Source organism: Lynx rufus, unplaced genomic scaffold (genome assembly GCF_022079265.1).
Source record: "Lynx rufus isolate CCGP_SWC_20201006 ecotype Redwood Valley unplaced genomic scaffold, mLynRuf1.p SCAF_3, whole genome shotgun sequence".
NCBI classification, from domain to species: Eukaryota; Metazoa; Chordata; class Mammalia; order Carnivora; family Felidae; genus Lynx; species Lynx rufus.
In genome coordinates this window covers 143,788,078-143,803,123 of record NW_025814845.1, presented here as the reverse complement: position 1 = coordinate 143,803,123, position 15,046 = coordinate 143,788,078, and the positions used below count along the sequence as shown (strand labels likewise).

The following is a 15,046-nucleotide window of genomic DNA, read 5'->3' as shown; positions in this document are numbered from 1 at the left end:
TGTTACTCTGGCCCCTGCCAGTCTTTCCAAGCTCATCTCCATCCCTTCCCTACCACACACTGTGTGCTCAAGTGAGGCTGAACTAAAGACCATATTTTGTAGTTTCCTTATTCTGTGTAGTCTGCCTGATTTCTGTCTTTGTACTGTGTTTCTTTTTACTTGATAGCATGCCTCCCTGCCTCCTCACTCTCACTCCAACATCCAACCCATTTACCTAGGTAACAAATTACCTAGCTAGCCAGTTTCCTAGGTATGTTAATTCAAACATTTCTTTTGGGTAGATCCATACTATATAACAAATGGCAAGTTACTTTTCTGAGACTTCTTCATTTAAAAATAAAGAAAAAATTCAAGAATAATGCCTGGAGTGTGATTAGCAAGGATTCATAGGTTAACTTCTTGTTTCTTTCTTTGTTGTGCTTATCTGAATCCTATATTTCCTCTTTTGCTCTTGTAGCATTCTTTACATATCTATGATAGGCCAAATTCTAAGATGGCCCTCCAAATTTCTGATTCCTAGTGTAGATACCTTGTATTCCCTCCCCTTACGTGTGGGTGGAACCTGTGAATATTGTGGTGTTATAGCTCCATTGATTAGGTTATGTTACATGGTAAATGGTAATAGGATAGTCACTCCTGTGATTACCATTGACATTTGATGAGATTCCTTCATAGAAGACTAGAGAGGAGAAGAAAGTCTGAGAGACATGCTTCTGCTGGCCTGGAAGAAAAAGCATTCACATGGCAGGGAAGTATAGGTGGCCTTTAGGAGTTGATAGTAGGCTCTGGCTAACAGCTAGCAAGAAAGTGGTGACCTTAGCTATTACAGCCACAAGGAAGAGAATTCTGCCAGGAACTAGTGAACTTGGAAGAGGATCCTGAGCTTCAGATGAGAATTGTCCTGGCTGACACCTTGATTGCTTCCTTGTGAGATCCTGAGCAGGGGACCCAGCTAACTAAGTCCAGACTCGTGAGCCAGGGAAACAGTGAGATAATAAATGGGTATTGTCTGAAACTACTAAGTTTGTAGTGATTTGTTACACAGCAATGAAAAATGAATAAACTTTTTTTCCTCAGTATTATAATTTTAACATATGTTACCCAGTCAACTTTTAGTTAACGATGTTATTTAGGTGCCCAATAGAGTTATCAAATTGACTTGATTACCATTTTTACTTCTTTTCTCCAAAAGTTATGATTTGAATAAAAGTTTTATGTAGATATGTGTGTTCTGTCCTGGTTTTCTTGATTTTTCATATTACGTATTAATAATTCAATAAGTTTTTCTAATTCTGTATTAATATATTACAGGTTGTAGTAATATAATTTTATCTTTAAAATTATACTTTACCATTTTTGTACTTCACTATCTAGTCTACTCTGAAGTAGAACTTCTGAATGATAAGGAATGACTCCGAATTCAGCCTATTCTAAAATGACTAACTCTGTATCTTACCCAGTTGGAAAGCAAAACTTAACAGTTGAAGTGTGGGCCCTCACATTTTGTCAAGCATTTTATATCAAGTCCATGACTAGTGTTGAGAATTTGATTATTTTTTCTTTTCCTTTTGAATATATCTGCTGATATGCAATAAAATATCTTTTTTCCTGTGATGTTTAATATTTAATCCTAAAGTCCTATCAATGTTGTTTGATAACTGATTGAGACAGTTTTTCAACAGTATTAGATAGTATGTATTTAATAGGTTTCTGCTTTACTTTATAAATTTCTATGATGCTTTCGTTAAGGATTAATAAAATTATTTCCCATGACATAAAGCAAATTCTGTTAGTTTCTGTACTTATTCCCATGGGGTTTGAAATATTTAACTTCTTAGGCTGTTTGATTTCTGCGCAGGTGATAAGGACCTGGAGGCTCAGTATAATGTCAGTCAACTTAAAGAGATCCCTTAAATAAAGATAAAACAGAAACTAAAGGGTATATTTCAAAATTAATACTATTATTATAAACTGCTAAATAATAAGGCATTATTCACAGTATAATCAGTTGTCTTTGATTATTTACTATCTGTAAAATCTGGGACTTACTGCTTCCAGTAATGGATGATATGGATATCATCCATATCTGATTTATTTCTTATGAATGTGGTTTTTTTTTTAATTAGGAAATGTTCCACATACATAATTACATCATATGGTAATCATAATGTGTAAGAGGCATATCAGTGTTGAAACTATATTGCAGGAAAAACACATTGGAATACTACTCAGCAATAAAAATGAATAGCCTGTTAATACACGCAACAACATGGATCAATCAAAAACATTATACTGAGTTAAAGAAGCCAGACAGAAGAGTACATATTGTAGGATTTCATTTATATGAAATTATACAAAAGGCAGTCTAGTCTATAACAGAGAGCAGATCAGTGGTTGTTGGAATGAGGGGACATTGACTGCAAAGGAACAAAGATCATTTAGGGTGACAGATATGCTTTTGATTGTGGTAGTGGTTATACAAGTGTATATATTTGTCAAAACTCATTAACATATGCTTATAATTAGGGAAGAAGGTGATTTTTGAAAGACAATATTGCATCAGTATTCTAGTACAGTATTTTCAGCATTGTTTTCAATATAAACATCTTCAGAGATGTTAGCATACTTTTCATTTTTGCTAAAGAGAAACATTAGAAGACTCAAATTCAGGTCAAGGTGATATTAGCACTAGACTAAACTCAGAGAGTAGACAATCTCATAGGAGATACAACTGCCTTTTATCAGAATTCTGATTCTGATTCTTGCCTTGGGATGCACTTTTGAAGATATGTGTAAGGACTGCTTTAATGGAGTTTCCTGCCTAATTAGTCATCTTCCTATTTCTGACAACTTTCATCTCTTGCTACTCAAACATCTTATCTGTAGTCATCTTAGGCTGGTTTTTAAAAAACTCATGCTTTCTTATAATGTATGCAACTTACCGTGTCAAAATGTTGACACAAATTTTATCTCAGTGGGTACACTGAAATTTTTTGTTATTTGATTCCAGTAGTTTTCTTTGCATCATTTCTTTGCCAGATTTCTTCCTTCAGAAATTATCGCTTAGAAGTTCTTCTTTTACTTTACTTGTCAGTGTTCTGACTTCTATTCTCATTTCACACACAAGAAAGGTTTTTATTTTTTTAACTGTTTTTTTTTTTTTTCCAATGCGAGAGAATGTGTACACTCACACTCACGCCTGAGCGGGGAAGGGTGAGAGGGAGAGAGAATCTTAATCTTAACCAGTGTGGGGCTCCATCCCATGACCCTGGGATCATGACCTGAGCTGAAATCAAGAGTCGGTGACTCAACCGACTGAGCGAGCCATCCAGGCGCCCCAAAAACAGGTTTTTATTTATTTAAAAAAATATTTTTTTAATGTTTATTTATTTTTGAGAGAGACAGAATGCGAGTGGGTCAGGGGCAGAGAGAGAGGGAGACATAGAATCCGAAGCAGGCTCCAGGCTCTGAGCTGTCAGCACAGAGCCTGATGTGGGGCTTGAACTCACAAGCCATCAGATCGTGATCTGAGCTGAAGTCGGACGCTCAACTGACTGAGCCACCCAGGCACCCCCAAAATGGGTTTTTAAATGCTACCACTCAACTTTAGTCCTTTGAGTTTTATTTTCAGTATTGTTGACCTCTGCATTTCCTCTTGGTAGTGAAATTTTTTCACCATGACTTAATGCAGCATTACACATTTACTTTTAACTCTTATCCTTGTCTGACATCTGTTTTCTGAGTTTTCCACATGCTTAAGTTCTTATTTCTCAGTGGTTGTGGCCTTATAAATCTGCCCTTACCCTGTGTTATTCCTGTAGAGAATCCACAAGTCCCTCCCCTTTTTCACTAATTGCCTTTCTTTGCTCCTAGGTTTGTGGCTTGGTGTCAGTGTAGTAAGCCTTCTGATTAGTTCCTCTACCTTCTTCTCTCTCCCATTCCTCTTTATCATGCATAATATGACTCACCTTCTTAAAAACAGTTTTCGTATTCTACACCTGTCAGAAAATTTATAAATGCTTTCTGTTGTTGTTTATTATATGAACTCAAACACCCAGGCTTGATAGCAGTTAGAGATACCAGCCTCTTGTGACTGATGCCTGCCTTCTAATCCTATTTGTTTGCATACTTCCTTCCTCCTCCTGCTGTCAACACTCAAATATTATACATACATAGCTCATTTTTACTTTAGTACCCTGGCTCATATTGAATCATTTAATCTCTCTGTTGTGTTGCTTTCAAGGCTGGATTGAACAGTATCTTTCTCCAGTGCCATTTTTTTTTTTTTTTGAGGAATTTTTACTTCTGATAAGCTTTTTCTGTTTTGTGAAAGTCAGCTTCAGTACTTAACTACTTTAAAGTGTGCCTGCTACCATTCATTTACCACAGGCAGGAAATCGTTTTCTAGTTTTGTGCTTTGTTTCCCAACGTGTTTATAAACTGATTAAGGATAGATAAAATGTTTTGCTGTATTTTACATCTAGACTATGTTTCAGTGGTGTTTATGTCTTTACTGTTTGTTGAGGGATTTGAGATCTATTAAATGCCATATGTAAATGTTTTTGTTAAGTATACTTTTGAGTGTTATAAAGGTAGGCTCTACCTTACATATGAGCTATACATATTTTAAACTCAATAGAATGGTACCATAAAATGTGTACTAGAAACTTGTTTCAAAACTTATTAAGACCAGACTTTTCAGTATTTATGTAACTTTAATGGCTTTTTATATTTTTGTTTGTTAAATTATGCTTTATTCTTAGTAACAAGGTATGCTACTTTTTGATTGTTCATGGTTATAACACAGTAGGAAAACATTTTGCTTTAAGCTGTATGTTTATTAATATGTTCAAATTAGGTAATTGCTTTTTAAAAGTCAAGTGTTGAAATAATTTTTTTCTTTTGAAGGTAGTACAGATCTTTTGGGTCTTATGAGATAAACATGTGAGAGCTGTTTGTTTAATTCCTAGGCTCCCTTTTTTGGCAGTGGAGGGGCTGTGGCTCCATCACCTTTTTCTTCTAGAGGACAGTATGAACATTATCATGCTATTTTTGATCAAATGCAACAGCAAAGAGCAGAAGATAATCAAACTAAATGGAAAGGAGAAATATATGGCCGAAGACATCCAGAAAGGTATGGCTATGTTCTGCAGAAGTTGCTTATGCTTTGCTTCAGAGAAAATAATAAAAGTCATTGTGATGTGGAAAATTGTTGGGGTTTGGAGACAAAGGCCAAGAAAGAATTCTTGAGAAGTCTTCGGTGAAAAGAGTTGGTTTTATTAAAGCACGCGAATAGGACCCCTGGGCAGAAAAAGCTCCCTTGGGATTGTGAGGAGAGATTGATTACGTACCTGGAAGTTGGAGGAGGTAAAGGCAAGGGGAGGTTTCCAAAAGGATTTTCATACGTTAAGGAAGACTTATAGAATACTGGAGGCCTAGCTATTGTGAAGCTAAAGTTGTTTTCCCCTCTAGCAAAGCATTAACATTAATGGGGGGTGGGAGAGAGGGGAAAGTGGGTGATGGGCATTGAGGAGGGCACTTGTTGGGATGAGCACTGGGTGTTGTATGGAAACCAATTTGACAATAAATTTCATATAAAAAAAAAGTCAGTTGGGAGTTCATGGAGGAATGTCCTACTCTGCCTGTCTCAAGTATTTGTCAGTGGGCTGCAGGTTATAAGGAAATTTAATTTTATCTATCATTTCCTTCTGCCTATGTTTCCCACACCAACTGTGCATATTTATCTACAGAGGAATTTCACCTGGACTACATCTAGGATTTCCTAATGGGGCTATAGGTCATCACCATTTCCCAAATCCTGATGCTATTAGAAAATCTTTGAAAAGATTGAAGATTGTATCTAAACAAGCCAATACAAACAGGCTGAACTATGATGATCCATAAATTCATCCTCACGTGTAATTTTGTTTTATGTCATGTATAGCTTAGTACTTATACTTTTCAGATGTTTTCTGTATTGATTACACAGAATATGTCTTTGCCTTTTAGATGCAGTAATTTTCTTAGGTACAAATTTGGCCTTTGACTGCATGTGGCAAACATGCAGCTTTTTCATTTCAGCCTAATTTTTGTAGCTTATTTATATGTTATAGTCTGAGCATATGTAAAAGAACATGTGATAACTTTGAGCCAACATATGGTTGTAATAATTTCACCCATTTGCTTTAAATAAATCTGAATATATTTAAATGGAATCACACTTTATGCAAAATTTCAAAGTATGCTTTTTTTGTCTTTTTTTTCCCATATCACTTAGAATCCCACTTTTTTCTCTTTGTTGTTTGTGCTTGTTTTCTCTTTATATTCATCTCTGATTTATGGCTCTGTGTGATCCTGTTCATCAGATTTTTCTTTTTCATCCATTGAATTAACTTAATGTGATAGCAGTCAGTAATTTTAATTTGCATGGTTCCTTTTGTCTTAAGAATGCACACATGTTTATGGGGCATCTTGGTGGTTCACTCAGTTAAGCATCTGGCCCTTGGTTTCGGGTCAGGTCATGATCTCGCAGTTTGTGAGTTCAAGCCCCATATTGGGCTCTGTGCTGACAGCATGGAGCCTATTTTGGATTCTCTCTCTCTCCCTCTCTCTCTGCTTTTCCCCTACACATGCTTATACACAAAGGATCTCTCTCTCTCTCTCTCTCTCTCTCACTCTCTCACTCTCTCTCTCTCCCAAAATAAATAAATAAACTTAAAAAGATGCATATGTGTTTCCTTAGATATTCCCATTTCTTCTATAAAATGTCTGGTTAAAAAGGAGAAGATACTGGGGCACTTGGGTGGCATAGTCAGTTAAGCATCTGCTCTTCGGCTCGACTCAGGTCATGATCTCACGGTTTGTGAGCTCGAGCGCTGCATCAGGCTTTGTGCTAATGCTGTGGAGCCTGCTTGTGATTTTGTCTCTCCCTCTCTCTGCCCCTCCCCAGCTTGTGCTCGCTCTGTCTCTCAAAATAAATAAATAAACTTTAAAAAATGTAAAAAAAAAAAAATAGAACATGTATATAAAAAAGAGCAGATACCATTTTGTGAAAATTTAGTTATATTGCCTTCTTCTTGTCATTTTAAGGAGAATCCTTTCGAATGTAATAAAAATCTTTATGATCCCCCCCAGTTATAGAAGATGATTTAAATGTAGGTGAGCAGAGGTAAATAATTGAGGTGAATATAAATTAATTTTATGAATTATATATACTAGCCTGAAGTATTAAGCTAATTGTAGATTCTGTTTTTGAGAGAGGAAGGCTACTTACTCACAAATATGCATTTTTTTTTTTTATGAAATGAGAAAGCAAATTTTGTTCATGGCTTTTATCCTGTGGTGTTATTTATCTTTATAGTATAAAATTTGGCTTTATTTAGTTTTATATTAATCAAATCTAAAATAAATATGTATAGTATGATGTAGAAAATGTTGGGGTTCTGAGCTGATGGCTAAGAAAGAATTCTTGAGACATCTTCAGTGTAAAAAGGTGGTTTTATTAAAATACGGAAATAAGACCTGTGAGCAGAAAGATCTGCACTGGGGTTGTGACAAGTGGGCTTAGGAATAGTGTAAATCTAAGGTATTTTGGAAACAAGGTTTCTAGGACCTTGAGGGGGATAGCTGATGTTAGGAAAAGGTCATTTATTACTGTTTAGTAAAAACTCAGTCATGAGACCTTTCAGATTTATATCAGGGGGCCATAAGCTTAGAGTATGATTGCCAACATATATGTTGGGAGGGTGGTTGAGATAAAAAGTTTCCAAGGGAATTTTTATATGTTAAAGTAGACTTACAGGATCCTGGAGGTCAGGATAATGTTAAGCTAAGATTGCCTTTCACCCTTAGTGAAGTGTCATCATCAAGGCAGCTGAGTTCCTAGAGGAATGTTACTCTGCCTGTTTCAAGGACTTGTCAATGGGCTATAAGCTGCAAGGAAATTTAATTTTTCATTTGCCTTTGTTTCCCACATGATAGTATAAAGAAAATAGAGAAAACTGTGTTATGTTTCTTCACACTGTTCATCTTCCACAATGTTTCTTGATTCTGCACACTTGGAATGACAAACTGCACTAGGTTGGGCCATTTGCATCAAATTCCTATTATAACCTTGAAATGTTTGCATATATTTGAGTTTCAAATTGTCTTAAATGGCTCTGTTTCTCAGTTGCCTCTTCCAATATACCACATCTTCCATTCAATCTTTGTTTTGCATTAGATATATTTTCACTATTTTAATTTTCAGTTTTTAAATCATTTGTGGTTATAAGATCATTTTTATTTCATTTGTGTCAACTCTGTTGGCTTAGTGGTATTCAGATATATAGTATGCATTTTCTTATGTTGCATGAATTTATTGTTATTATTGATGGTAGGTATTATTGAACTCTTATTGTACATCAAGTTATATTTATTCATTACAGCAACCCTATGAATTAGTTATTATTCTTTTAGTAAAAATGAAGAAATTAGAATTTGTAGAGATTTAAAACTTATGCATTGTCAGGCAGCTAGTAAGAAATCAAGAGTTCGGATTTAAACTAAATCCATCTGACTGTAGAATTCTTCTTAAACACTCTTATGAAGATACTACTCAAGATACTACTAGTGAATAAGGTAAAAAGTTATTGCTTTGGTTGGTTATAAAATTTTAAAATATTGGGTTAACATTAAAGATGATGCCAAGGATTGCATGAAGTTTCATATATACTCAGTGAATTTATTTTGGTTTTGTTTGAGGATATGGAAAACAGAAGAATTGGCAGACAACCAAAGATCATCAAGTGTCATATAATTTTCAAAAAACATAGTCTATAAACTAGACCAGTTTTCTTCATATTGATCCCTGGCAAGGTTAAAAGTGATGCCTGCAAACATCTTAGGAGGAAGTAGCAATCACTTGGACAAAGTATAAATTCACACAGAATATATTATGTCAAATTGTTTTGTTTTGTTTTGTTTTTTAGGATTATAGGCTAGAACTTTAGTTCTCAAACTGTGTGGTGAGGCAAACTGGAGCATCATAGTGCCATGGATATTTGATAATTTTGAAGGGAAACACAACTACATCTGTTGGGCAAAGCACAGACCACTACTCAAACAGTTTGGTAGTAATTAATTAGTAAATGGAACTACCAGGTATTTCTGTTGGTCTAGAAGCATTGTGAAAAAATTAGATACCTCGTAGAGTAGGTAAACCAAAGCAATTTATTGTTGCCAGGGTGTCTCAATGTAGATAAGGTGAAGAAATATAAATAAAGATTGTTAGGTGGATTAGTAACTGGTTAAAGAATTATATGCAGAGGCTGCTGGTCGGTATTTTCATGTCATCCAAATAAAAATATGTAGAGGCTTGTCCTCCTCAAACTAATCTTCATTTTTAAGGGGTGCATTAAAAAACATTTAAAGGATACAGTCATCACATTTCCAGAAGATGTAAAGTGGAAAGAAATAGTAAATGTGTGGTATGATTGATCAGGAAACAAAATAATCTCAGTAGACCAGAGCTACTATGAACCTGAATTAGATATAATTTAACAGGAATAAATTTGATGAACTTTTGAGTCTGAAAAATTATCTGACCAAAAAATTTATACCTAGAAAAAAAATTTATACCTAGAAAAGGTTTATAAATAGCACACATTGAGAGAAATTGAGCTAATGACCCTTCCTTGGCCCCTGGATCAAATAGCCTTTAAATGGCCTACAAGGTCTCCTAGAGGCCTGTATACTCCTTATTTTTGTGCTCCCTCTTTCTGTACTTCTGGGAGTGGAGAAGTAAAAGACATGTGTTTTCTCATCCTTGTTCCTTTGCATCTCCTGCTCCCTCTGCCTAGCATGACTTTGCCTCTGCCCATTTTGCCTGGCTAATACCTATTCATTATTCTGGCTTTCATTTAGATTGGCATTTATTTACTAGCTAAATAAAATAAAATAAAATAAAATAAAATAAAATAAAATAAAATAATAAAATAAAATAAAATAAAATAAAATAAATAGAGGACCTGCTTGAGGAATTCTACTACCTTTTAATTTTGCCAAGTTCATTTTAAAAAATTTATCAGCCCTAATTCCATCCTTTGATAAAAGAATGGACATTTTGATGTGAAAAATGTAGATTGATGCCATCTTAGAATATAGATTATCCTTTTGGATTAAATAAATTTGGATTTGTAGAAAATATGTAGTCATTTCTTTATATTGTTGACAACTATTAAAAATTAGTGATAGAATACCACTGCTCAGAGAATGAACACTCGCTAGTCACAACTGCTGTTCTGAGCCTGAATTAGTTGGTCCTTTGGGGTGCTCTCACATCTTGACATATGAGTCTGTATAGTAGAAATAGGCCTGTATGAAGAGGTCTCGAGGCTGAGTTGAGCATCTATCTCCTCCCTTGGTCATTGCTTGGATGGTTGCAGGGGGAGCTTTTTGGGCATCCTTCATCTCTCTCACCATTACTTTTGCATCTAATACTATCATCTCAAGTTTTTTTTTTTGTACATATTAATGCAATCGGGTCTCAACAAAACCTTGCCTTTGTCTCCCAATAGGGTAGCTTTACAGCTCCCCCCCCCTTTTTTTAGTGTGTTGATTTTACAGTTTAATACTGAGTTGTCCAATTTATTTCTTTTAATTTCAGATCCTGTAGAGGATATTCGCAATAGGTTAAATTAGGGGAAAAGAAGCAAGTTTAAACATGTTTCAAAGGTTTGCTTCTCTCTTGCAAACTCCTTGTAAATGAAAAAGAAAAATAATAGAAAAGCCTTCAAGCTGGTATAATTGTACTATAAGAATTTAAATGCCCTTATTTTTGGGGACACCTGGGTGGCTCAGTTGGTTGAGTGGCTGGCTCTTGATTTCAGCTCAGGTCATGATCTTGCAGTTTGTGAGATCAAGGCTTGCATCGAACTAGGGATTCTCCCTTTCTTTCTCCCCTCCCCTGCTCATGTGCTCTCTCTTTCAAAATAAATAAACTTAAAAAAACAAAGGCCCTTATCTTTTTTCTTTTTCTTTTTCTTTCTTTCTTTCTTTTCTTGTCTTGTCTTTGCCCTTATCTTTTATACCTAGTCATCACTGGTAAGGAGAAGATTTAACTACTGTGTGTGTGATATTCTCCTAATTCCATGCTTACTAATACCCAGTGTCTCATATTTACATATATATCCTATTAAATGGATCAACAACTTTTACTCCTCCCTCATACTTAAGCTGTTGTCTTTGCCCCTCAATGTTTTGCTTTACTCAAAGGCATATACTCCTTTTTTTCCTTGTTATCCTCAAGTCCCCCTTTAATACTGCTTCCTTTGCTTAGTTCAGAGCTGCTCACATATTTCCTGTTTTAAAAATACTAGAAGCTAACTATCTTGTCACATCCCTTTTATAGGATTCTTAACCAAACATTCATCCCTCTTTTCTCCCCTGTTGCTCATGGGAAAAGGAAAGTCACAAGTGGCTTTTTTGTCTAGCCTTTCTGCTTGCCGAAGTGATACAGGTGTTTTGGAAAAACTGTGAAGTATAGGAGGGTTTTAGGAAGCAGGAATGGAAATCACTACTGCTGTCTACAGAGGCAGTTACTGTGAAGACTTTGATCTTTTTTTCTTGCACTTTTTCTTCATATATTTTTCCTTAGTCACTGGAGATCAAGTCATGTATACAAATTTGTATCTGGTGGGGTTTTTTTTTAATCTAACATTTTTTACTATAGCATTTTCCCATGCTGAAATCATTTGCAAGGGAATTTTGATGTCTGTAAGATTCCAGTGCCTGAATTACCATAATTTATCCATCATTTGTAATTTTTCACTTTTTTGGAATATTTTTTGCCAAACTTTATGTTTCTCATTTCTGTATAATAGAATCTTAGAAGGGCAGTTAGTGGGTTAAAGGAGTTGGTCAGTTATGTTCTTGGTAAAGATCCTAGAAATAAACATTAATACATTTATCAAATTTATTTAACTAAATGCATTTATTAACTAAATATTATTAAATTTCTGGCTGGAAAAACTACCAATTTATGTTCATTCTAACAGTATATGATAGTGCCCCTTCCAGTACCAGTAGCTTTTTAAGAGCTGAAGTGTTTTTTTGTTTTGTTTTTTAATGTTTATTTATTTATTTTAAAGAGAGGAAGAAAGAAAGAGGAGCACCAGTGAGCCAGTGGGGGAGGGGCAGAGAGCGAGAGGGAGAGAGAGAATCCCAAGCAGGTTCTGTGCTGGCAGCACAGAGCCCAACACAGGGCTCGAACTCAAGAACTGTGAGATTATGACCTGAGCTGAAACCAAGAGTCGGATGCTTAACCAACTGAGCCACCCAGGTGCCCCAAGAAGTTTTCTTTTTTAAATGTTTACTTTTGGGGCGCCTTGGTGGCTCAGTCGGTTGGGCGTCCGATGTCGGCTCTGGTCATGATCTCGCGGTCAGTGGGTTCGAGCCCCACATCGGGCTCTGTGCTGACAGCTGGGAGCCTGGAGCCTGTTTCGGATTCTGTGTCTCCCTCTTTCTCTGACCCTCCCCTGTTCATGCTCTCTCTCTGTCTCAAAAATAAATAAATGTTAAAAAAAAAATTAAAAAAAAAAAAGAAATGTTTACTTTTGAGAGAGAGCACAAAGAGAGGAGGGACAGAGAGGTAGAGGGACAGAGGATCAGAAGCACGCTCTGTGCTGACAGCAGAGAGCCCGACTCTGGGCTCAAACTCACAAATTGTGAGATCATGACCTGAGACAAAGTCAGACGCTCAACTGACTGAGCCACCCAGGCACGCCAAGAAGTTTTTAAAATATATAAAATTAAAGTAGTAGAGGAGTTGAAGTTTTCACTGTATTCTATACTGGTTACACAAAAGGGTATTGACACACTAGATACCTATAAAAATAGTGATTTGTAAGGATAACGATAATAAAAATAGGAGTTAATATTTAATTGGACACTTCTTTCCAGGACCACTTTCAAGTAATTTACATATATAGTGAATTCTTATTACTTATGGATTGCGTGTTTGTGAATTTGACTACTTGCTAAAATTTATGCATAACCCCACAATCAATACTCCCAGTGCTTTCATGGTCATTCATGGACACGCACAGAGCAGCAAAAAATTTGAGGCACCCAATGCACGTATTCCAAGCTGAGGTTGAAAAGACAATGTTCTGCTTTCTTGTTTCAGCACTCATACACAAATGTGTTTTTTGTGTTGTATTCACATTTTTTTTTTTTTTACACTTGTGTGCATATTCTTGGTGATTTCACTGTTTAAAATGGCCCTCAAACACAGTGTTGAAGTCTGGTGTTCCTATGTGCAGAAAGGTTATGATGTGCCTTGTGGAGGAATTATTTGTGTCAAATGAGCTTTGCTCCAATGTGAGTTATGGTGTTATTGGCTGAGAATTCAGGCTGTATACATTGAATAAAGTATCTTTAAATAGAAAAACACATAAAACAATGTTATATATCAATCCATTGTCAAAGATGTTGTAATAAGAGGCTAGCAGGAACATAACCCTGTATTTCTCCTAGGGGATAATGATTCAGTATTCTCTAATTCAGTACTCATGGTGACTTTTTAGAACATAACTACTATGAATAATGGCAAGTGCCTATGGTATTTACTTATTTATTTATCACCAATGCTATGGAGCAGGTATTATTATTCTCCCTATTTTACAGATGGAGAAATTGAGGCACTGCATAAACAAATAATATGTTGGAAGCCACATAACTGTTTATTAGTAAAACTAGCATTTGAAAGTGGACAGTTTGTTTCCAGAGTTCACTCATTTAACTGTTGTGCCATGTTGACTTTAGTGAGGATTATTTATTAGGAAAATTAAAGGAGCTGGGAGAATCCAGCCACCATTAAAGAAAATATACTTAAAGGAGGAAGCTTGGAAGAAATGGATGGCTTTTCACGTAGAAGAAGAATCAGACTTATTTATATATTTCCACAGTGTAGAATTACTATGACTAGGAGAAGTAGACAAACAGATTTTAGCTAATTATGAGGGCTGTTCAATGGGTGGACCATCATGCGATTTAGTGAATGTCCTCAAGCTGAAACTATTAAACTAGAGCTTTGAATGGCCATGTGCCAGGTATATCCAGGTGGGACTAGAGGAATGGTTTATTCAGCAAGAAGTTAGACTAGTTAATACTTAAGGTCTCCTCCAATTTAAATATTATGATTCTTTTGCCTTGTACTTTTTAGTGGTCATTGGCATTAAAGAACATTGTCAAAGCATCTGGTTTTATTAAAATTTGTATGTCATTGTTGTTCCTGGTCAGTTCTTTTCCCTAATTCAAACTGAATCAGCAAACGAAATTTATACACAACTATCTCTTTCACATTCTCTTTTTCTTATATTTTGCAATGCCCACATTTGCCTGCTCCTTTATGACTTCACTTATCTTTCCTCTTCCCTTCTTATCAGCAACTCTGGCCAGTCTGACTTTGCTTCTATCTATGTCTTATGTCTTAACATACCTCTTCAATTAGATTTTTTAAAAAAGACTTTCTTATTTTAGAGCAATTTTAGGTTCACAGCAAAACTGAGGGAGAAGGTACAGAGATTTCCTATATATTATCCCTGTCCCCCCATATGCATAGCCTTCCCCCTTATCACCATCCCCCACCAGAGTGGTACATTTGTTGCAAAGGATGACCTTCCATTCAATTAGCTTCAGTCATGTAAGACCATTTTATAAAACTATTGAGCGCCTCTTAACATTTGTGTTTTATAGATGCTTTTACTTTTCCAAGTCTTTTTCTCTGTATTGTATCATTTAATTTGAGTAAAGCTCACACCGATTCCGTTCATCAGATAGACGTTATGCCACGGAACAGAGGAGGAAACTTAATGAATAAACCCCATATATCCTTTTCCTATCTCATTAACTCTGTGCCATCCTAGCTCTTCTACCTTAAACCACACTGACTCATTTTTTATTTCTCTGATTATTTCTTCTACCTAGATTGTTACATGTTTTTGTGTTATTATTGCCTCTTAAAATAGTCACTCATAATCATCCTTCAAAAATTTTAAATACCTCT

At 35.5% G+C, this 15,046-nt stretch overlaps 1 protein-coding gene across 4 annotated transcripts in view; it reads left to right on the top strand.

Moving 5' to 3' along the window:
- Positions 1-15,046, top strand: part of NEK1 (NIMA related kinase 1) — a 230,289-nt gene that overhangs the window by 71,104 nt on the left and 144,139 nt on the right. For 3 of the 4 annotated variants that reach the window (XM_047090703.1, XM_047090701.1, XM_047090700.1), the window contains exon 17: positions 4,971-5,134. In XM_047090703.1, the coding sequence (XP_046946659.1) occupies positions 4,971-5,134 (164 nt within the window). Of the gene's footprint in view, positions 1-4,970; positions 5,135-5,750; positions 5,883-15,046 lie in introns of all 4 variants that reach the window. The other variant, XM_047090704.1, reaches the window with a different exon arrangement.